Consider the following 23,227-nt stretch of genomic DNA (forward strand, 5'->3'; position numbering starts at 1 on the left):
AAGTTCAAGCCCTCCCTCCCCATTGGGTAGACAACAAGGTGGACCTATAAATTTTCCTCGCTCTCAGTCTCTCTCTCTTACCAATTTGCTTCTACAGAGAAAAATTAAGAACAAAGTCCAATTAAAAGAGGAGAATAAGAGAGGGGGATCCTACCCAACTTTCTTCTCTCGCTCTTCTTTGATTGGATAGAGAACAAAACCAGTCATTCGCCTAATCATGAGCAGGATTGGCTGAATCCTTATGTTTATGCTTATCACACTTCACCTAATCCTGTTGCTTCACGAGCACTTGAATGTAATAGTTTGCGGAAGCTATGCTATATCTCGGATTACATATCACTAAAATAACTCCGCTGCTTCATATAGTGACCAGAAGTCAGGGAAGCAAATATCACAGATCATTGTCTATGCTACAACGTAAATTGAATTTAAAAGAGAGGTATTGCTAGTGCTTTCACACAACAACCTGGACAGTTTAATTTTCGAGGATGACCCTACGAATGTGGCTTACAATTTGGATAAGCAAATAAAATCATGAACAGAGAATACGATCCTTTGATAGCAATTCATAAGGTGAGGCATGGGCAAGATCTATGCATCCACTTGTGATGCATTCTTTATGGATATGTTCTTAAATAAAAAGAATACTTCTATTGAGTCTATATTGCCCAAGAGATGGAAACACAAGAAGTGCTTTAGATAAAAAGAATCGTCACAACCAAATGCTGCATCTATTAATATTGCAGAAGTAAAAACAAGTCAAATATTTTTGAACTACAAAGATGGCCTTAGAAGCCATGATTTCAGCTTTCAATAGAAAATTTCTACTAAAAACTTGCCAGCATCAGCCGCATAAAGTTAGAGAACGGGAAAAGGTCTGTTTCCTAATATTCTCTCTGAAGGAAGCAACTTCTGAAGGCTACTAAGAAATACACTATCCTCCTTCAAGCAAGCAAGACTTCCAAACTGAAGTTTGTTAGTTGGGCATCATTTTCATGTCAGAATCATGCCTGTTCTGATTTGCAGAATGTGGCCAACCAACAGATGCATACGCAGACTGAATGTGCTGGCTTGAATTGTTGCAGGTGCCACTCTGATCGATGGGGCTGCCAGGGTCATCAGGCGATTCACTCGATGTCCCTTCAGAGGGTGAGCTCCCTGCCAAAGCAGGCCCAAAGCCTGCCATTTGAGGTGGGGCTGATGAGGGTTCACGTTTCAATGGCTCTGGCTTTGGTTTTTTCCCTTCTGCAATGAAACTGCCCATGACAACCTGAGCATGCATGGAAAATTGGACTTCTTCAAAATTTGCATCTGAGACAGATGATGTGAATGCAAGAACAGTAACTAGATATGGACCTGCACAGGTGTAGCTGCCATCAACATTCCAGCCACACCACCCCCAAGAACACGGCCATCAGATCCTGCCAATGCCACGCTCAAACCACCAGTTCTGCTACGAGTGCCGCCATCCTCTGTAAGGAGAAATGAGCCTGAGAGAGAGATGATCTCAAAGCGGCCCTGCATCAACATCGCTCTCAAGTGCTATAATAGACATGGTGTAAACTTAGATAAAGAGCAATATATATGCACAAAAAAGTGTACAAACAGTTTCTGTTTTAAACCGTCCGGTATTACTAACCCTTCAATAGACCACAACCACAGAGCAATTAATGTGCCCAGAAATTAATTATACGGTGATTTATGAACAAAGAAATACTACTGAAACCACTCATGCAAATCTGATGACACCTCCTGCTACTATTGGTGGTATATGGCTGAGGTTCGTGGTCTAAGAGATGGGAAAAAGAATAGGGGCATCAGCTAAATCCTTATGGGACAGAGATAATAGGAGCATCCAAGGATACTAACAACCCTAATAAAAAACAATGGCAAGATGATCAGCTGCTTCGTTAGGAACTCTCAAACCTGAGCAGAGTGCGACCAGTGATCTAATATGTTGAATTGACATTTGAATAAGACCTTATCTCTTCTATTCTTTCTTTTTTTTTTGGTTATAGTTGGTTACCAAGTTATATAATCTCATTGTTTAGCCTTTTGTGATCTATGATTATAAAGTAGCTGCCAAACTGGTCTACAGGTGAAAGGGCAAAATAGCCTTTTGGCATCATTTGTTTTTTCTGCCTATGGGAAGAAGATAGAAATGCCTCTAGAAGAGACCTTTCGACGCCTACTTGGTATCTTTCCTCCTTTCTTTCTTCGGCCCATTAGAATCCTGTTGATCTAGCACAACTTTCCTGATTTTTCCTTCTCTACTTTACTTCATGCAGTTGTTTTTTTCATAAATTTTTGTAAGACAAGTTGAAGTTGCAATCTCTACCTTGAAGGGACCATATGCTTATGTATTTATGCTCAATAACAGGATAGTAATGGAGTTTACTTACATTTCTTGCCAAGAGAGATGTTCAATAACATAATAGTACTCGAGTTTACCGGATAGTAGCAGAGTTTACTTACATTTCTAGCCATGTGATTGGAGCACTTTAGTCTTTTACTTGTGAACATGTTTAGCAGTTGCTCTAAATCACATAGAAATCAATCAATCATAATCTGTATAAATCTTACATCGAATTTACACCAAGTGCCTTCCTCATCTGTACAATAATTACTCATCTTAGCAGTATAGTAGAGTTGGCACCAAATAGCTTATGAAACAATTCAGAATTCATTCTATAGTCGAACTCCAGAACATAGCTCCCCCTCACAACTTCATCACCTTCACCCATTATATTTCGTCGAAAACAACTTATTCGAGAACAGCAAGAGGGCATTCGAGAGCAGCTGCTTCTCCTTCTGTGGCATTTGTCCCTGATATATACTAGTGCTACTCCCTGCCTTCTATAGTCGAACTCCAGAACATAGCTCCCCCTCACAACTTTATCCCCTTCACCCATTATATTTAGTTTACTGTCCAAACCCAATCCTCCCACAATTGTTAAGACAATTATGTGGTTTAAATCTGGAAATTTTTCAATGTTAAACCCAGATAATCTGTAACCGCGAGTTGTGCGAATCTTTATCATGAGGAACCATCATTTTATGAGCACTCAGAAATGAATTTTCCAAACTACAACCTAGAAAAACCTGGACATTCTTTATAGTCAACTATTATTGTTCAGGCAAAGCAACAAAAAAGAAATCATCTTTCCTCATCATCCAGATGAAATAAAAGGTTCGCAAAGATTAATCGCATCTTGAACAGAAAATAGTTTTCAGGTTAAATTACTAGTTTTGCTTATATTCCTCAATGCATCAATAAATTGATGGAAAAATTAGCTAGGTCAAATTAGAAGAAGGATGCATGAGTAGCTGCACCTTTGAGTTTGAATGCTACTAGTTTTCAATGAGCATCATCAAATAATAATAGAGTTTACGGGACTTGTTGTAGAACTGAGTATTGTTCCACAATAAACATATGCACAGACATGAAAAACTTTCATATTTCTCCATTGCTGCACAATTAATATTTAAAACTGATTTAGACCTGCAAATCAATAGCAGTGCTATCTTAAAAAAATATCTAAGAGATTCGATTGATTCACAAGATTAAATCTAGAAAAGGCATATAAGTATATCTGTATGGGAATAGGCAAGTATAAATTACATAGCAGAAAATGGTTATTGTATGTGTTGCTGCTAATCTATGATAGTAATGATATTAATCAAAGCTTATTCCTGTATTCAAACCTCATATGTCACTGTTCCACCAGAGGTTGCTGGCTGACGAAGTGTGACATTACAGATGGCACCATTTGCTGAAAGTATACAGACTGTTCGAGGACCTTGTTGTGAGAAGGCCATGATTTTCGAAGCCACATCCTGCCAAGACAAAGCAAAGACATCTCTATGAATGTATACTTATCTTTAAGCAAACAAATGTGTATTCTAAGAATTTCAGAGAGGACTTTTACAGATGGGATGGATTTAACATTAGAGAAAAATGAATGCATTGTATGATAAAACAGTGTTTCAGACACCTCACATAATCAAGGAAAATGGTATAGGTATCAAGAAACATTTATTGAAACCCACAACATATCTATGGTATGCTGACAACTAGAGAAACAAAAAAAATATGATATATGAAAGGATAATTAAATAGTGACTGGCAATATTTTCAGTATATTGTCTGACTTTTGAGTAGGCTGAATAAAGATCTTTGGATAGGAAAGGCCTCATGCTTTACAAGATTTGAAAAGTTATATTCTAATGGAAGTGATCTCAACAAGTTGCATCATGGTGAAGGAAATTATGGTGAGGCTAACACCATGCAAAGCAAGTAATTTTGTGACACAAGCTATTAGTGGCGAACTGAGATTGACAAGATAGCAGGTTCATTAAGGTTTTAATGCATAGAGTGGCTGAATTACACCAATCAAATTTACCAAAACAAGTAAGATGGCAAAGTTGGGACAATCTGATGACACTATCATGGAAGCATGTACAACAAAAGATGAAATTTCAAAGCTAGCAAAATAGTATATGGTAATAAGGATGAAAAGAGAGAGAGTCAATTTCAGATTAGAGAATGGACTTACATGAAATCAGCCAACAAAAGACCCCGATTCTCTAAAATAACCAAATCAAAGAATTGTTTTATATATTGGTGCAGTCTAGAATGCCTTTGACAAATTGTATTTTCAGACTGGTTTGGGAAGGTCCAGCCTCAGTATAAAAGCTGCAGACCATCAAAAAGAAATAACGAGGGTGTGTCTGTCACTACATCCAGACATACAAATATTCCAATTCGACCTAGTGGCATAGGTATTGAGACACCTTCATTTTGATCATAATATTCATATATTCATATAGCAAGAATTTGTAGATATTAATCATGGGGATAACCACATGATGTGATGACTAGTCCACCATGCTTTACTTCTGTTTCTGGTGCTACCCGTTTTCTTACCTTCCACAATATAGCATCTATAACCCTACTTTACATGCAGAATCAACAAATCATGTTCCACTTCAAGAGCAATCTAACAAAACAGATCTTGCTAATCTTCTATCGGCAGGTTAGTAACTGGACCCTTAATTTCACTTACCACGACCACTAAGGTAGGTTGACTTCTAAGATTCCTCAAACTGCTACAGCCTCAGAGTTTGCCAAGAAAGAAGTGCTATAGATAGCTTCAACAAGTCAGGTTCGAGATGGTTCAAACTCCTATGCTGGTGAGTACAACTTCAATCGAATCTGACTCAACCTGCTCGTGGGTGAACCCTATGACATGACTGGCTTAACTCACAAACACATTGCCGGATTCAGAGAGAGAAATAGCAGAATCAGGGGGCGTTTAACCCACCCTGTCAAGCCCACCAGAACATAACCTAATGCATAGAGATAACTCAATGAATATAACTCATCTTCATGATTTTTTTCTGCAAATGGAGGAACTATGAGCATGATGACTCCGCAGTCTAGTTTGATGGATAGTTGAAGCAAGCACCTTATGATAGGTGAGGGCTTGGGACTCATTGGCATCACAGGTTGTCATTGCTCAAGAACCGTAGTTCATGGCAAATAATATGGAGGCGAGCACACGCGCGCGCAGAGAGAGAGAGGATCACTAGATTATACCATCATAGGTCATTACAGGTTAAGATCTTGGATCAACAACTTGAATTAGATAGAAGGGTGGTATTTTGGTGAATAAGAGGGGAAAAAACAAGGAAACAAGGATAAAGGTTGGACACTTTAAAAGGGTCAGACACTATAAACATTACAATCATTAAATACCATTATCCTTAAGACCTCACCTTGGCTATTGGATAAACATACCATAGATGGAAGAAATTCATCACTTTGTTGCGTAGATCTTGGGACCTAGGCTTGCAGCAATAACTTGGACAATTTAGATCAAATTGTTAGCATGATAGATTCAAAGGCTTGATTTAATCCACCATGAGGTAGCTAGAATAGAAACAAACTATGGCTTTGAAGCTTGACAGTTCAATATTCATACTAAGAAGCTTTACAAAAGCCATCTTGTAACTAAAATTCAGCTGGCTGAGAACTGGTCATTCTTATGTTGGACTTTAGAAAACAAATACAAACAGAACATAATTGTCAGGTCCTCAAAAGAGCCTTTTGTCAGGAGTGGCATCGATTCCTCCTTTCAAATCCTCCCTCCTCGCCCTAAATCAAAAGCCAACGTACAGTTTCTTCTTGCAAATTACAAAATAACAATTTTTAAGATTCTAATTGACTAGATGTAGCTTCACTTTTTAGCTGGAACCCAATAGCAGTATCTAAAACACATACGGTCATGGCATATATAGGTGTTTCCATTCTTGATGGTGAACAAAGAGGTGCAATCTACCAACATGTAAAACAAAGACTTTAGCAATTCAAATTACATCCTTGAAACTTTGAATTTATCCACTAGAAACAAGGCTTAAAAGCTAAAGTTTCAGTTGTGATTTCAGTCGGACCTAATGACTTTTAATTTCAATCATTTTGGCTGTTTTGGCCTTTTAAATGGAAAATTATAAAGAAATTCAAATGATCTAAAATAAAGCTACATAAAAAATAAAGAAAAATAAAATAAGTCAGAAAAAACAAATTAGACATCTTCTTAAAACGTTTACATAATTTAGGAAAATCATAAAAATAAAATGTTTAAGAAATAAAGCTTAGAGTGTAATATATCATTAGATTATCTAATCACCATCTCTACATGACAATAAAATGTTAATGAGTTTTGAGCTCTGGGATAGTCAAAATATGTCAAAACATTACTTTGCATCTAAATCTTTCTTAAACTTAATATCGGAATGCTTACAAATCTTTATGAACTTCCAAAATTTAAGCTTAGTCTAGAGAATACACTTCATCACATTCAAGGAAACGAAAAAAACAGCAAAATGTTTATATAAACAATTCTTATATGGAATATATTTGGCATTTCATATAAAACTCTGCAGCTGACCCCATCTTCAGATAAGAGATTAGGACAAAATTCAAAAACCATCCATCAAACAGCAAACTATGTATTTCCTTTTCATCTATGAATAGAGGATACAAAACATCAACATGATGGGCATGAAAACAAAAAAGTAACAAAATTAATAGAATATACTGAAATTGATGGGAACATGGTATGGCAAAAGACATAAATGTAAGCCCTCTCTCTCTCTCTCTCTGTGATCAGCTTGATATACTACAATGAGAGCTTAATTGCATAAAGAGATAAATTGGCATCAGTTTTTATGTACTTGCCTCTCCAGCTTTAACAGTGATAACATGTGGAGTAAAAGCAATCCCTGAAGATCCTGAAATTACAAAGAATAGTAATATTAGTTAATTTAGACCAAGATTTAAAAATTTAATTTTACACAAAAGAATTAGAAACATCAAGACATTAGTGACTGAAAGTTTGACAAAAAACGATGTAAACGAAAAGAAGAGTTAGGCCCATAAGACCCGTGGTAAAATGCTAGCTATAATAGAGTTATGGTCGAGATATATATTGCTTGCCTTTTTTCCCGAGCCATATCCCAAAAATAAAATTTTGAGTAGTTTGAGAAAGAATTATGCAGACTATAAGAAAGGACAACCCATATGCCATTGATTACAAAAGATCACCAAGAAAAAGTAAAATAGAAAAGAATTGGAGATATGATAGATATAACATATTTACTAGATCTCTAAACACAGAAATTTAAGTTTGAAGATACAATTAACTCAAAGCAAAAAAATCTTGCTTTAGATTTGTAGGAATTAACAGTGCAGGAATGCATCCAGATGCCTATGCAAAAGATACTCATAATAGCTCATGATTTCAACACTCAAATAGTTATGCACAACACCACATGCAAAAATAGAACTTACATGAGAACCAATGTAAGGTATGTTGTAAAATCAGCAACTTAGAGTTTAAGCAACACATATTATTGTAGCAGTTGGTTTCATATATGAATAGCATATCATGCATAAATATACTTTACATGGGCAAAATGAAGTAGCATAATAATTACCCAAGGCATCAAGTTGTTGCTTCTTTCCCGATCCCGGAGGGCGGCCTCGCCGCTTATTTGCCGGCTCTGACATTGGACTATTAGAATACCCCGAAGCACAAGGTCTAGGAATTAAAGCCAAAGCCATGCTACCATCAGGTCCATATTTTCTTGGCCTTCCTCTCTTCTTCTTCATCGGCTCACCCATGTTAAGTACACCACTTGGTCTAATGCCAGACATACCATCACCATGATACAAAGAGCCAGGTGAATCCATTGGCTTCGATATAGAAGAACTCATAGGATTGAAGGATAACCGCATTCCGTGCATCATTCCTGCTGAATTTGGAACTACCATGGAATTATTCAGTGCTCCAGCTCCATAGCAATTGCCACCCACCATCATCCCCGGAGGCGAGGACGAGTCCAGTCTCAAAGAATCTCTATCATCCATTCTTCCAAACCCTAACTACCTATTCTATACTTCTTTTCGTCGGACTTCCACCAAGTCTTTCCTCCCCTCTTTGAATCACTCCTGCATCTCCGAAAGACGCCTTCAAGAAAAAAAATTACACAAAATTTTCAGCAAAAAAAGGTAAATTCCATGCAGAAAAAGGAAATTAATTGAAAAACGCATCAGCATTACATCTCCGCTAAATCTTCTCCAGTTCCCCACTGCATATATAATACTTTCCTAAACCCAAATTTAAAGGGAAAAAACTCTTTCCATGAAATCAAAAAAAAAAAAAAGAATGATAACAAACAGCGGAATGGAAAAGTGAGAATAGGATATTGCCTCGAAATAGATCGATCGACTGAGCCGGAAGGGGACGACGCCCTAGGGTTTTATAGATTTAACGATAAATCGTCCTCCGAGCCGAGGAACAAAAGGAAACCCTAACTCTTCCACCTCTTCTTGGCCACCAAACCCTCGCCGCCCCGCCCAGAAGAAAGGGGCAAAACGACGGGCAATAGAAATAAATATCCTCAGTAGAGAAGGAACAAAAATTTAAAAAATTATCGAGACCGAGATCTCGATCTCCTTCGCGTGGATTTATGACTTAATTTGGTATTGTTTTCCGTTAATATCAGGCTTTTTTTATTGTTGCATATTTTTTTATTAGAACTTTGCCAGCTTTCCACAGTCCAAAATAACTTTATATATATTATTATTATATCTAATAATTTACTTATCTTGGCAAGCTCCCCGCCCGATCGGCTGCACCGAAAGGGGGATTTCGTGTCGCGCTTTCCCTCCCATTCCAAGTTCAAATTGATGGCCAGGATTTCTTAAAATTTTCCGAGTCACGTGACACGTGGAGAGAGAGTTTGTGGTCCCGCCTCTCTTCTCCTCTCTGTGTAACGCCGCCATAACCTGACTAATTTTGTGGTCGCCAATACATACACGAATACAAATTTTTATTTGCAATAACACCTTATTGATTTTGTGTATTGTGCATTATTCTGAACAATACCAAGTTCTATTTCCTTTTTAGGAGAAAAAACAAAAGCCAGAGCAGAAAATTAATTCTTTTTTTTTATAAATTAGATGATTTAGATGAGAGGTAGGATTGATGGGTTTGATCTCAAATGATAAGAGAGGGGTGGACCTCATGTTTAATAAACCTCATCGGCATTATGTTGTGTAAGTTCTACATATGTTGGAGTTTTTGTTATACTACAATTTATTCGGACTCGTCATGTACATCTTCTACCAAAGAAAGATTAATTATGTATATACAAGAAATGAAATTGCTTTGACGAACTGATAACTTAAAGGATATAAGGTTTTTAATATTTTACATTATTATCCTTGGAAGAAAAATATTCAAACTTATAGAAAACCATTGTGTTCCATTCCTCACAATGATACCAATGAAAGCGACTTTGATGAATTTCTTGATTCATATGTTACAAAAATGGGCTAATATAATTAGCGTTTGTTGAATGAGGAGTGTTTTCATTGTCAAATATTTATTAGGTCAAAGAATGAAGCCTTGGTGTAGACTGTAGAGGAAAAGAAAAGCACGCGGAGCAAATGGTTAATATAGTTTTTTTTTAGTTTATTTTATTATGCATAAATTGCATGATTTCTTTATGGGTTTGTGCATGTTTGCCAAGTGCTTTGTTTCTTTTTCTCTCAAATGCATGCTAGGAACCAAGAGGGGAGAGAAATATAATCATGAACATATATTAAAATAAATATTTTATTTTTTATAAGCAACATGAACAATTTGTAATCAAATATATTGTTAGGGGTGGCAATTTGCTCCACCCTATTGAATTTTACTCGACATATTTAGAGTCGGTAGCATAGGTAAATCTTTATTCTAAAACCCACAATGGAATCGAGGCAAGTGTAGATAATAGCAATAACCGTCCTAAACCGAACCTATTTACATGTAACTCTTGATGATTATGATGAATACAATGATTGTGATGATAATGGAGAAGAAAGTATATTGATCAATCATGATAAAAATTAATCATGTAAAATGCTACAAGAAATATACTTAGTCATTTGCTATTTTAGTTGATTGGTTTTCCTAGTTCAATGAATATTTAACTTTCTACATAACAATATTTCTATTTGTTATTTCTATATTGTTGAAAATTTGGTTATGTTCTATTTCTTCGATTCTTATTTTGTTTCAAGAAACCTGCAAACTCGAATTAATGTTTCAAGAAATAAATTCTTTCTTCTTTATTTAGGTCACTCGGACAATCTCAATCCAACACAGTGACAGAGCTGGTTAGGTGATGTTCAAATACCAAACAGCACAAAGATAATAACTAGAGGGACTTGAACAGCAAAGCTCAAAAAGCTGCCGACCGTGCCTCGACCACACCACACTATTCTTTTATTGAACTGCAAGATCCAAGCCGGCTTCTCAACGCCAAACATTTTTAAAGAGGGATCTTATTCCAAAGCTGCACCCGCGGCAAAACAGCACGGACCTTTGAGGAAGAAAACTCCAATCCTATGTAGGGGAACCTTGTTCCAGGTCTTCTAGAATCATTTTCATTTACTGGAATGAAGTTGGATCTTCTCATTCAAACGAAATGCAGGGACCAATGTTTTTTTTTTCACAGAGAGAGAGAGAGAGAGAGAGAGGGATAACAGCACCTTTGAGGAAAAGAGTGAAGCTTTTGGTTTGATAGGATTTTAATTACCAGTAATCATTTAATAAACAAAAAGTTTATGAAGAAGACAAATTTAATTATTTTTTCAGAACTAAGATAGATGGGAACTGGGCTAAAATTTAATTATTGTTAAAGAGTTTAACAATGTTGATGGTACATATATGTATGTAGTTTATTATGCTACCACTAGAAAGTAAATAACCGAACTTTCAAATTCTGAGTATGGACTATTCACAGTGGCTGTATTCTAAACTCAAAATGGGAAAAAAAAATTATATACATTTACTACGTAAGTGCGACGATCGCAGTTGTGACTTTTCGGCTATCATGCAGAGATGGTTGCATTCATGCGCGTAAGAAAGAGAGAGGCGAGGATCCAGTTAAAGTAATTGCATATCCAGATCATTAGATGCACCATCTAGGACTCAAATAGAAAACCTCCTTCAATGAAAGGGAAAGTACTGTCGTCTCATGTTATTACCGTTCTAATCCAAAATTCATGCATGCATGGGTCCACTTTGTCACAAACTTATATATCAGGAGTTCTGTGATCATCAGTTGCACGTAGATCTACAAAGTAAACGCATTATTGGGATGCCGTATGATGGGGAAGATGCTTCCATTTTTTTTCTTTTTATATATAACCAAGACAGTGGTTTAACCACCTCACATTTCATTAACAGGGATGAAATATATGTATATATTTTATTAAGGAGGCAGAAAAGAAGAATAGACAGCCAGAGTTTATCTCTTCTTAGAGAGCTGGTTTAAGTTACGTAACAACAATACCTAGCTGCAAGAACTAACTAATAAACATATAATGCTTTGTTTGAGTAATATGCAGAGGTTGGATTATCTTGTCAGCTGCACGATTAAAACTCTTCAACCTGAGGCAAGAAAAGAGGCTGCTGGCAATTCCCTACAGAGGTAGTATTTGAGTTTGTCTGTAGTGATAAGATTCTCTATCAAGATATTAAACAAATCTTTCCTCTAAGGTTTCGGAGACAAGAAAGCAAACATCAAATGATAGAGTGTAAGTGGCGGAGAGCAGAAGATACATATAAATGGACTTCACTTTCGGAGACAGAGACTTCATGCAATAGGAAGAAGAGATTCTTGATTTTGTTCCATATTTTACACAGAAAGAAGTTTTTGGATGCGCATGGAGGACCAAACATTGAATAAGACAGTTCCCCCAAATTTATTACATCCTCCAAACTATCAAATCCAATTTGAAGGTCTAATTAATTCATTAACCCTATCATAAGATGGTTTTGGTCCAAACAACTTGTAATGTTGCCGCATGTAGGGTGAGCCGGTGGAGCTCAAGTGTACATGGAGAATATAGCAAGGGAATCTCAGGATGGTTTTGATTTCTCTTATTATAAAGCAAAGGTGGGAGAGCATGCGTGTCTTTCATTCCATTTAATAGTTATTTATTTTGTTGCATGTGCCTCTCCTTCTGTGCTACTAAAGCCTAATTGAAACTCACCTTTGAGAATATAAGAATATATACATTACTTTAATGAATGTTGGTAATTTATCTTATGCTCTATCCTTTTGTGTTAGATTTAGTTGTTGGTAAGTCCACCTACATAATTAGTCCCTAGGATAGGAATTTGATGCGAAATAGTAATGAACGAGTATCTTTTTTTTTTGGATCTATAGGGAGGCAGGAATGCCACGTAAAATTTTATTAAGGAGGTAGAAAAGGAGAATATACGACCAGAGTTTAGCTCTTCTAAGAGAGTTGTTTTAAGTTTTGTGGTAATAATACCCAGCAACATAAACCAACCAAAAAAGTAAAGATACAGTGCTCTATTTGAGTAATATACAAAGGTTGGATCATTGTGCCGGCTGCATGATTGAAACTCTTGAACTAGAGGCAAGAAGAGAGGCTGCTGACAATTCCTCAGGGAGGCAGTATTTGAGTTTTTATGTAATGATAAGTCTCTCGATCAAGATCTTACACAAGCCTTCCCTCAAAGTTTCAGAGACAAGGCAGCAAACATCAACATGATAGAGTGTAAGAGAAGGAGAACAGAAGATTTTAAGATAGGGTTTATTTTCAGAGACAGAGACTTTTAGTCTTCATGCAGTAGGGAGGATAGATTCTTGATTTTGTTCCATAATTTACCAAATTCAGGAAGAAATTTTTGGCTACGCATGGAGGATCAATCATTGAATATGGCGGTTCCCCCAAATATACTTATTATATCTTCCGGATTATTAAATCCAATTTCGAGGTTTAATTAATTCATTCTCCCTATCATAAGTTGGTTTTCGTCCAAACAACTTGTAATATTGCTGTATGCATGCTGGGCTAGTGGAGCTCAATGTACATGGAGAATATAGCAGGGAAATCTCTTGAAGGTTTTGATTTCTCTTGTTATAAAGCAAAAGTGGGAGAATATATGTGTCTTCCATTCCTTTTAACAGTTATTTATTTTGTTGTATATGCCTCTCCTTGTGTGCGAGCAACTAAAGTCCAAGTGAAGCTCACCTTTGAGAATATAAGAATATATTCATTACTTTAATGGATGTTAGTAATTTATCTTTTGCCCTGTCCTTTTGCATCAGATTTAATTACTAATTAGTCCACCAACATAATTAGTCTCTAGGAAAGGAATTTGATTCTAAGTAGTAGCGAGCCGATATCCTTTTTTTTATGAAATGAAGGGAGCTAGGAATGCCACCCAATATTTTTGAAAAGAGGTAAAATAAAATGAGAATGTACAACCAAATTATTTTGCACCTCAAAATAATCAAGAACCTCTCTATCAAAAAAAAAACATAATTGAGAATCTTGTTATTATTGTCAACTATCTTCATTGACCCGTGAAAAATGAGGCAGTTTCATAAGCTCGTTGAATTGAGAACCTTGTTCTTATTGGGCATTGCATTAAAAGTCAATTATATTAAATAGGCTCTGACCTACAATGCTATTTATTTTTTTCTATATAATACCAAGTTATACAATATTTCTCAAAAGTTATCAAATTATGTGACATAAAATAGAAATAATTTGAGCAAATTGCAGACCATTTCTCAGGTATAGCTGGTGGAGTTAGGCTGAAATATCAAAATAAATTAATTGAAATGACCTTTTTGTCACCAAAATCTACCCTTTTAAGGATAACATTAGCAACCGCTAATCCATCCTAAGATTCAATTTCCTAGTTGCCGATATTCTTTCTACTTGCAAAAATTTTAAAAAATAGATATAGAAAAAGAAAAACAATCCATTTGTAAAATAAAGTTTCATGGATTTCATGCAATAGCTGACTTACTTTTTGTGGAAAATTATTTACTCAACTTTTGAACAAGAATGTTGTCTGCTTTTTTTTTTAATTCTTTTTAACAATAATTGAGAAGATCAATCAATGATTTTATAGAAATGATTGAATTACTGATATCAAAAACTTGGAGATGCACCTTTTAAGATTTGAACCTAGAACTTTTTTCTACAACAAAAGGCATACAACCAATATATAAGAAAATATAAAATATATAAATAAATCTACCTCATCCTATCAATTTACGTTTTTGGGATAAGTGGTGATTGTTAACATGGTATCAGAGGAGAGGTCCTGGGTTCGAACCTTACCACAATGTTGTTAGCTTAGTTGGTTATCCTCTCTTTTAAAACCTGAGTCTTATGAAATGTTCAAGATTCGAGCTTTGGTAATGGCACATTACCGCTATATGCTCATGATCAAGTAGTTCAGCTCACAAATGCTCGTAGATAACCAATGATAACCCTAGAGGGTTATGTTACAATGTCTTCCATTAGATCACCAAGCGTATTTAAGTTTTTTTCTAAGCTGTAGAGCTCCTAGAGACACACCGCCGTACCAAATTTAGTACGCCCACCAACGAGATATACCCAGATAGGATGAAATCAAGATTTAACCTAAAAGATGTTCAGCACCTCTAGGCTTTCCCTTAGCTCCCATGACTCCAAACGCAGCACTCATCTTAGTTAAAAGAGCTGTAATCCGATGCACTTCAGTTGGGCTTTTTTAGTTCCCTTCTCTTTTGTTTTCTTGCATCTCACCATGCATTCATTTCCTATTCAAGAATTAACCTTCAATTCTTTTGCCAAAGAATACCACGAGAATGACTTCTACAAGCTTCAGTTAGGTATTAATACCATCTAAATTAAAGTACCAGTCCTTTTACTTACAAAAACAATAAATGGATGAATAAAACGGTAACACTTGGTGACTTGTTCCAAGTAAGTTCATTTTGATAATTATTAAATGATTCAACGAATAAACCACAAGGCCCAGTAAAATGACAACCATGATCTCATATAAACTCTTTATCTTGTTGTGGACTCTGCAAAGTATAAAGACGTACCGTGTCAAGCTGCCCTTGTGGAAGTGCCCAAGAAATGGTCAAGTTGTCCGGCAGAGAATCGCAGTCCAATTGCGCAACTTATCTACAGCAAGTGAACCACCCTCAACGAATCCCACCAACCCACTGTCCCAAAACAACCATAAACAGAAATCCCATCCGTCTTTCTTATGCCCAGTCTATAGAAAGACCAAGACATTCTTCCATAGCCATAATCATTCTCAGTGGGTGTCCCTTCCCTGTAGGTTTTCTTCTCCCTTGGTTTTCGTTAAAATGGTTGCAGGTGAGAAGAAAGAACTAGTGGTTGTAGAGAAGGAGAAGCGCGAGGAAGTCATCACTGCCGTTTATAAACTGCACCTCCATTGCAAGGATTGTGCTCGCCAGGTCGAGAAGACAATCATAAGAACACAAGGTGAGTTTAGATGATTGGTCTTGGCATCTTGCACCTTCTATGTTCTTGCATGGTTATTTAAATTGTCATCTTAGTTTTGAGTCATTTTGTGGTAATGTTATATAAAATAATAGTTCTTAATTAAAGGTGTGATGGGCACTCTAACCTTGGAATCTTATTCATCAGGAATTCATAAGGTGGATATCGAAGTTGAGACAGGAAAGGTTTCGGTGAAGGGTGTGTTCGACCCAGTGAAGATTCACAAAAGAATCGAAAAGAAGACCAGGAAGAAAGTTGAGCTGATATCACCCAAGCCGAAGGAAAAAGTGGATAAGCCACCAGAAAAGAAGGTAGAGAAGAAGAAAGAGGTAAACCTTCCATATACAACCTTTATTTTCTTTTCATTTTAATTTGAGGACAAGATTTGCATATAACCTCAATGGAATATTCAATCAAATTAAGATAAGTATCACACTTTTCTGAACATTTTCGAATATATTACCTTCATTAATACCATTCTTTTCTCAGTTCTGTGCCAGTTTTACATGGTTAACGTTTATACTCATCCCAGGAGGTTGTGAAAACGACAGTCATAAAGGTTCACATGCACTGTAAGAACTGTGAATATGACCTCCAGAGGAAGTTGCTGAAACTCAAAGGTATTGATCTTTGAAAAAATATCGTTTCTTTCCAATCTCCTATAAGATATCTAATTTCTGTGGTTGATGAAACAGGTGTTCACACTGTTAAAATGAATCGAGATGCGCAGACTTGCACGGTGGTTGGCACCATAGAAGAAAAGAAGTTGATCGAGTACATTCGCAAGAAGGCAAACAAGCATGGAGAGATTGTGCCTCAGAAGATCGAGAAGAAGGTCGAAAAGGAAGAGGAAAAAAAGAAAGTTGAAGTGAAGGATGGGAAAGAAAAAGTAGAAGTGGTTAAGGAGAAAGAGGAGGTGAAGAGCAAGGATATAGTTGTCCCTTACTTTGTCCACTGCACGCACGCACCTGATTGGTTTAGTGACGAGAACCCAAATGCTTGTTCTGTGATGTAGATGTTAGGAATGCAGTGGAACGGAGAAATACTATGTCAGTCAGTGCATCACTTAACTAAAGTTGGACATTCTCATACTAATTGGGATGAACAGATTGATGGCCTTGTGATCAAAATCTATATGTATGAAGATATGCAAATATTTTGAGAAATGGTATGGTCTCCCTTCTAAACAAAATATTAACACCATTACCAAATATTCTCCTTAAACTTTTTTATGTTTAGATAAGATGTATGATGGACAAAAGAAGTGTAGTAATTTTTCACCAACTTTGATCCCACTGCCGACAACCATGAAGGTAATTGTTTTTTTGCATGGATGATACTGCTCTTTTGGATCTCTATATTTTTGCAAAGATAGCGAGAAATTCAGAAAAAAGCATATCTTGGCCAAACATCAAGTCTCCACATGAAAACCCTAAAAGCAAAAATGTAGAAATATATAATAAAAATCACCATAAGTAGATAATCTTAAAATAAAGATTATCTAACTTCATCAGAATCACAATTTATATAAGGGTGCAAATATTGTTAAAAATAGCACATACGCCTATAAGGAAATAAATTTACTTGAATGGGCAACTGTTTAACCGTAATGTGCGGTTAATCAATATTAAATTGACTTCAAAGAATTTTTACCACCACAAAAGATGGATAAAGGAACTAAATCCATTGCTCAAAGAACACATAGGTCAAGTCATATGCTTAATTAATTACCAGATAACTCAGCAGAGTAAGGAGATTGCAATAAAAATTAAGAGATATGAATTGCTTCCTTTTCTTAGTGAGTGCAAGGTTTATACTCAAAGGACTTCATGCCGCAAAGGTTACCTTGTCTTAAAATCAAAAAGAACAGATTAGTTTACAACATACGACTAGATCCGTTAAACTAGAAATTCATTTGGTAAACACCAGCTACTCTAGCAGTGTTTTCTTCATTGCTTACCTTGGAACTTTTAAAATTGATCATAACGAAGTTAATCTGAATTTATGCTAACATGGAACAAATTAGATTGGCTTCAATCTCTTGTCTACATCACATCCATGCAAACTGATTCAATAAAAGCTCATCATCTCCTCATACCAAAATACTTGTATGTATATATTATTGGAGAAACATGAATATCAACTGGAATAAGTTAAAAGTTGTACCTCTTGAGGAATAGTAATTGAACAATTAACAAGATAAAGCAGAAATAACAAAAAACATGATGGAACGATATATTCCTTAAGATACCATTCTTACAGTGTCTTGTTGAGAATGTTCCGATAGAAAGTATTTAACTGTCCAGTTTATCTTTTTTTTTATTGTCCATCCACTTACATTGATATAAAGTGTTTGCAGGGCATCGAGCTTATTTTACCATGAGAATATTTTAGTGCAAAGAATCAATATATCTACTCAAAGATGAAATTGATTTATACTTTTCTCTATACAGTTCATTGACTACCATTCTTTTGGTAAGTAGTTTTAACCATGTGATTATTTTGTATTAATAAATATTAGAACGTTGAAATTGTTTCTATAAGTGCCATAATCATCCTAATACTTAGGAGAAAGGTGGCAATGATTTGTACAAATATTTTAGGAGAACATTTATATAATGTTAACTCAGTTGGGTTTTAGTTATATATGAAGCCCATCAAATTGTTATATTTTCTATAGGATCATATGGAGACAAGAATTGCTCTTCATTATTAGCATGATTTGTCTACATATCTATAAATCTATGAATCTCTACATATATCCATATCTCTTTCAGAGAAAAAGGACGGCTATCTATATCCATATCTTTATATATCTATCCACACGCATTGATTATGTGTGAACGTGTGAACATAGTTTCTATAATATTTTTTGCTTCATAGTTTTCCCTACTAGAGAACCAAATATCATTTAAGATTAATATAATACACAATGGAGGTAAAATAAACAATCAACCAATATTATACTACGTTCAGAACTATCTTAGTTGACATTGTCTAAAGATAACCTGTTCTACCTGTAATATTTACCGTACTTCCAGTGTTGAAGAATTCATTCTGTGATCATGATGTGACCAAAGCTTGGATGATATGAACACTTTCTTTATGTTAGCATATCCTAGAGGCATCGACAAGGGCATGTTTCATAACATTGAAAAAAGTACTTTCTCAGATAGTAGAATTAAAATTCAAATTGATCCAAGTCTGACTACTAAATGTTGAAAAGAAACAACCAGATCATAATGAACAACAATACTTCAGATATTCATTAATGATATCACACATAGCATGAGCTCAAATATCTCAATTTTGTGATGAAAGAACTATTAAAATTACAAATTACAAGTTTCAAGACATAAGAAGTCATACAAACCAATGAGGATCCATATCAACATCTTGGTTGTTGTTATTGTTTCAAAATCAGAGAATTGTTCATCTGGAAAATACATCAGTAAGAAGACTATGATAACTAATGCTTGGTACAAATCTTATATTCTGTAGTTTCTCAGAAGTCTAAAAGGTTGGCATGGTTAATTGTGTACAATCTTTTTTCAAGAATATAATTTTTGTACAATCTAACATTCATAAAAGAACTTCCTCGAAATGTTTAGTATTGCTTTTCTTTTTGTTTCGTGTCCCTAGTTGACTTTCAGTATAATACTGAAGATCAAATCAAAGGGCCACGAGGAAAAAGAAAAGTGTATAACCCAAGAATTCCTGATATTGTGGTAAGCCAAGAATTCCTCATATTGTGGTACTTCTTTGTTCTACATCTTAACCTACTCCAATTTCTTGTGACTACCATTCAATGCTTCTCATGGCTCAAGTTATCATTATTGAGATTTGAATATGTTGCAAGATGGTAAGATGTTATACGACATATCAGGACATTGTGACATTCACATTATTTTCAACTTCATTCTATCTCAAGAATTCCTCATATTGGGTACTTCTTTGTTCTACATCTTAACCTACTCCAATTTCTTGTGACTGCCATTCAATGCTTCTCATGGCTCAAGTTATCATTATTGAGATTTGACTATGTCGCAAGATGGTAAGATGTTTTACGACATATTGGGACATTTGTGACTTTCACATTATTTTGAACTCCGTTCTATCTCTTTTATTGGACTTCAGCAAATAGCTTTAGGATCCTGAATCCAACTTAACAATATGACACAGTGTGTATATCTTGGAAAATCTCAATATTTGTAATAAACATTTCTCCAGTTATATTCCAATTAGCTGATAGAGTCTGATGACTGGCTACTTTAGAAGAGGTACAACTAGTTCGAAACAATTATCAAGAAATCATGCGGCAAAGCACTAGCATAGAGGCCTCTCAAAGCACGGATTGCCTTTTCCCCTGAAATGGTGATCACCAACATAAACAGTCCTGCGGCTTGCATGAATGTGCAACTATTGAAAACCTTAAAAGATTATTTGATTTTGATGATAAAAAGAAATGAAAATAGGAAGATTCAAATGTTCAGAAAATGATAGAAAAAGAATCTAGCATAAAACCCTAGAATATGTGCTAAATTTAAAGAAAACAATCAGAATAACCTCATTAATTGGAAGGGTGAGAAGATGCAACATTGATAAAGGCAAAAATGAACAATTGTAACCTAGTGCAAGTCCGGCCATATGACACGCTTGGTGTTATTACTATTACAAGGTAACTTGCAAATGATCACTTGTTGTTTTGTGCTGCAAATGAGAGGTGACATGATAATCCAATTTCTATTTAGAGGTTTGCTAGTCTACCCTTAGAAATGAACAAAAAATGAGCCAAAAAATAAAACATTTTATAAATGTAGGAGCCAACATTTCCTTTTTCTCGACATCATTGCCTTCAGTGCACAATCAAAGGAATCTTTGAATGTGCTTGTTCCAATATTTCATGGAAGCCAACGTTTTAGATTTCAGATGCAAAGACATATCACAGCGAGCTAGAGGGTGAAGATTCCCTAGGAGCTTGTTCCAAGAAAGCAAAAGCCCTTTCTATCAAATACATGCACACGTGAGATTAATTTAAGGTCTCCGTCTCAATTCCCAGGGAAGAAACCCTAGCCCATCATGTCCTACTTCTTCTTATTTTTATTATTTTGGTCTCACTGAAGCAACTCTACATTGTAAATAAACCCCATTTCCCTATTGCTTTGTTTCTTCAGTCCTTATACTTTATCCTTCTATATATTCTTTTAATAGCAATAAAAGCCTAGATAACACTTGATCACCCTCCAAACTATACTGGAGAGACCCACACCAAGTAGATAAATGTAGAGATGAAGTTCACCAAAGAAAATATGTTGATATGAAAAGTGAAGTAGAACTTCCAGTAGTGGATCTATTTGCATGGTGATAATGGTAGAAGGAGGAGGAGAAATAGTGGATATATATACGTGTGATGATCATGGGGACAAACAAGTGCCAAGGCCTGTGGCCTCAAACCCATTACTTATAATGAAGAGAGATTTTCCATGAACAACAACGACGACAACAAACAAGATCATCTGAGGGAAATGAAACCTAGAAGGAGAAGTAGAAACAAGAAGCCCAAGAAACCAAAACATCAAAGCAAGGGAAAAGCCAATTGTACATGGAAATCCTCAAATATGCATGCTAACCTTTGCAGCTGCCAGATCCATCAGATGTCCGGTGCCATCTCCCTCGACCTCAAATCTCTAATAGCTAATTTCTTGATTCACAGTTACCTTACACCAGCATCAGTAAGGGGGGCGGCCAGCCGCGCCCCCCGCCCAGCCATGTCCATCCACCGGAAACTGGCAATTGGCCATGTTGAGCGGCAAATTGAAGAAGGGAAGCCCGGAGGAGGGGTCCGCGAACCCTCCCCCGGCGCTGCCACCCCCGCCATCGCCGCCTGACCCCTGGGGAGCAGGTGGCTGCATCTGCAGTGGCGGGTCTTCCTCCTCAAGCGGGAGCCGCTCGTACGCGACGTTGGTGAATGAGGCGGCGATGACGATCACCGGGCCGGCGGCGAAGAGGGCACCGACAACGTTCCCTCCGACGACCTGCCCCTGGCCTCCGGCGAGGAAGATGGTGAGGCTGGTGGCGCCGGGGGGGGCGGGGGGAGGGAGGAAGGAGCCGGAGAGGGACAAGATCTCGAAGCGGCCGTGGAGAGTGACGACGGCGCCGGCGGCGGAGGGCTGGCGGAGGCTGACGTTGGTGACGGTGCCACTGCCGCTGAGGACGCAGATGCCGCGCTGGCGGCGGCGGGCGTACGTGGCGACGCAGTCGAAGACGTCGTAGCCGCCGCCGACCTCGAGGATGTGGGCCCGGAGGGCGTTGGCGCTCTCCCGGGTGATGATCACGGGGGGCTTGGGCTTGTTCTTGGAACCCGGGGGCCGGCCCCGGGGGCGCCGGGCCACCACATCGCCCGCCCCGGCGCCTGATGCGACGAGCTCGAGTCCCTGGGGGCCCGACGACGAGCCATCGCGCTCTGCAGTGCCGGCGAATTGCCCGTTTCCCTTGCCCTTGTTGCTGTTGTCGTCGTCATCGGAGTCGGGGTTGTGGCGCTGCTGGAGGTGAAGGTCGGGGCGGTGGTGGAGCTGGTGGACGAATCTGGAGGCGGTGCCTAGATCCAAGCCAGCCATAGCCTCATCCAAGAAAAACAATAATATGAGAAAAAAATAAAACAGGAGAACTGTTTTTTAATTAAAAAAAGTAGGAAAAGCGAGGGAAATCATATTTAAACTGAGAGTTTTTTTATGTTTATTAAAATTTAAAGAAGAACGAGGCGAGTAGGAAAAAAAAGAAAGAAACAGGAGAGGGGGGGAGAGAGAACAAAGGTGCAGGCCTGTAGAAGGAAGTGGGAAATATAGAAAAAAGAACGAGGATCGAGTGCAGAGAAAGGGAGAGGTTGAAGGGGCCGAGAGAAAGAGAGAGGTGCGAGGTTCCCCAGAAGTTGATGAAAGGATAAAATAATAGAAAGAGAGAGAGAGAGAGAGGAGGAAGCGGAGCAAAGGGGGAGTTGATGGTTATGCCTTTTAGGGTTTATTAAATGTCCTAAACTAGGGTTTATTTGGTGCTAACCAAGGGCTCAGGGCAGTTTGACCTAGGGTTAGATTAAGAGTGGAAGCAAGTGGGACGGGGGTTGCTGCGGCGGGTGGGACCCACTCCTCCCAAGACTTATTCTTGCACGGGGAGCCCAGCTCATTGGCTCGGCCTCCCCTCGGCTCGTCACCCCTTGACTGCTCCAGCCAGCGCCTCGTTTGCATTTTTTTTAGCCTTGGATAAAAATTTCTGTGCCCGTTCTTGATTAGTTGTCAGCATTGTCATTTGAACAGATCCTTT

At 37.2% G+C, this 23,227-nt stretch overlaps 3 protein-coding genes across 5 annotated transcripts; 1 reads left to right on the plus strand and 2 right to left on the minus strand.

Moving 5' to 3' along the window:
• Positions 1–709: 709 nt before the first annotated feature.
• On the minus strand, positions 710–9,142 carry LOC103704687 (AT-hook motif nuclear-localized protein 10-like). Its single transcript, XM_008788087.4, has 6 exons — positions 8,774–9,142; positions 7,999–8,531; positions 7,241–7,293; positions 3,706–3,837; positions 1,357–1,518; positions 710–1,270 (listed from the first exon to the last, which is right to left on the minus strand). Exons 2-6 carry the CDS (start codon positions 8,429–8,431, stop codon positions 977–979), a joined length of 1,074 nt encoding a protein of 357 aa, XP_008786309.2. The 5' UTR covers positions 8,432–8,531; positions 8,774–9,142; the 3' UTR covers positions 710–976.
• A 6,121-nt stretch (positions 9,143–15,263) lies between these two features.
• On the minus strand, positions 15,264–22,921 carry LOC103704688 (Putative AT-hook DNA-binding family protein). 3 transcript variants are annotated; one of them, XM_089923610.1, is made up of 2 exons: positions 21,541–22,921; positions 15,264–17,342 (listed from the first exon to the last, which is right to left on the minus strand). In XM_089923610.1, the coding sequence occupies exon 1, from the start codon at positions 22,525–22,527 to the stop codon at positions 21,640–21,642; it is 888 nt and encodes a 295-aa protein (XP_089779736.1). In that variant the 5' UTR covers positions 22,528–22,921; the 3' UTR covers positions 15,264–17,342; positions 21,541–21,639. The 3 variants fall into 3 exon arrangements, with proteins under 3 accessions (XP_089779736.1, XP_089779735.1, XP_089779734.1); XM_089923609.1 differs by having other exon boundaries at positions 15,264–17,975; XM_089923608.1 differs by having other exon boundaries at positions 15,264–20,276.
• Positions 15,418–16,925, plus strand: LOC103704741 (heavy metal-associated isoprenylated plant protein 4). Its single transcript, XM_008788155.5, has 4 exons — positions 15,418–15,892; positions 16,058–16,239; positions 16,443–16,530; positions 16,606–16,925. Exons 1-4 carry the CDS (start codon positions 15,418–15,420, stop codon positions 16,923–16,925), a joined length of 1,065 nt encoding a protein of 354 aa, XP_008786377.3.
• Positions 22,922–23,227: the final 306 nt, after the last annotated feature.

Source organism: Phoenix dactylifera, chromosome 6 (assembly GCF_051530095.1).
Source record: "Phoenix dactylifera cultivar Ajwa chromosome 6, Ajwa_hap1_PhDact_Kaust_v1.1, whole genome shotgun sequence".
In the NCBI taxonomy this organism is placed as follows: Eukaryota; Viridiplantae; Streptophyta; class Magnoliopsida; order Arecales; family Arecaceae; genus Phoenix; species Phoenix dactylifera.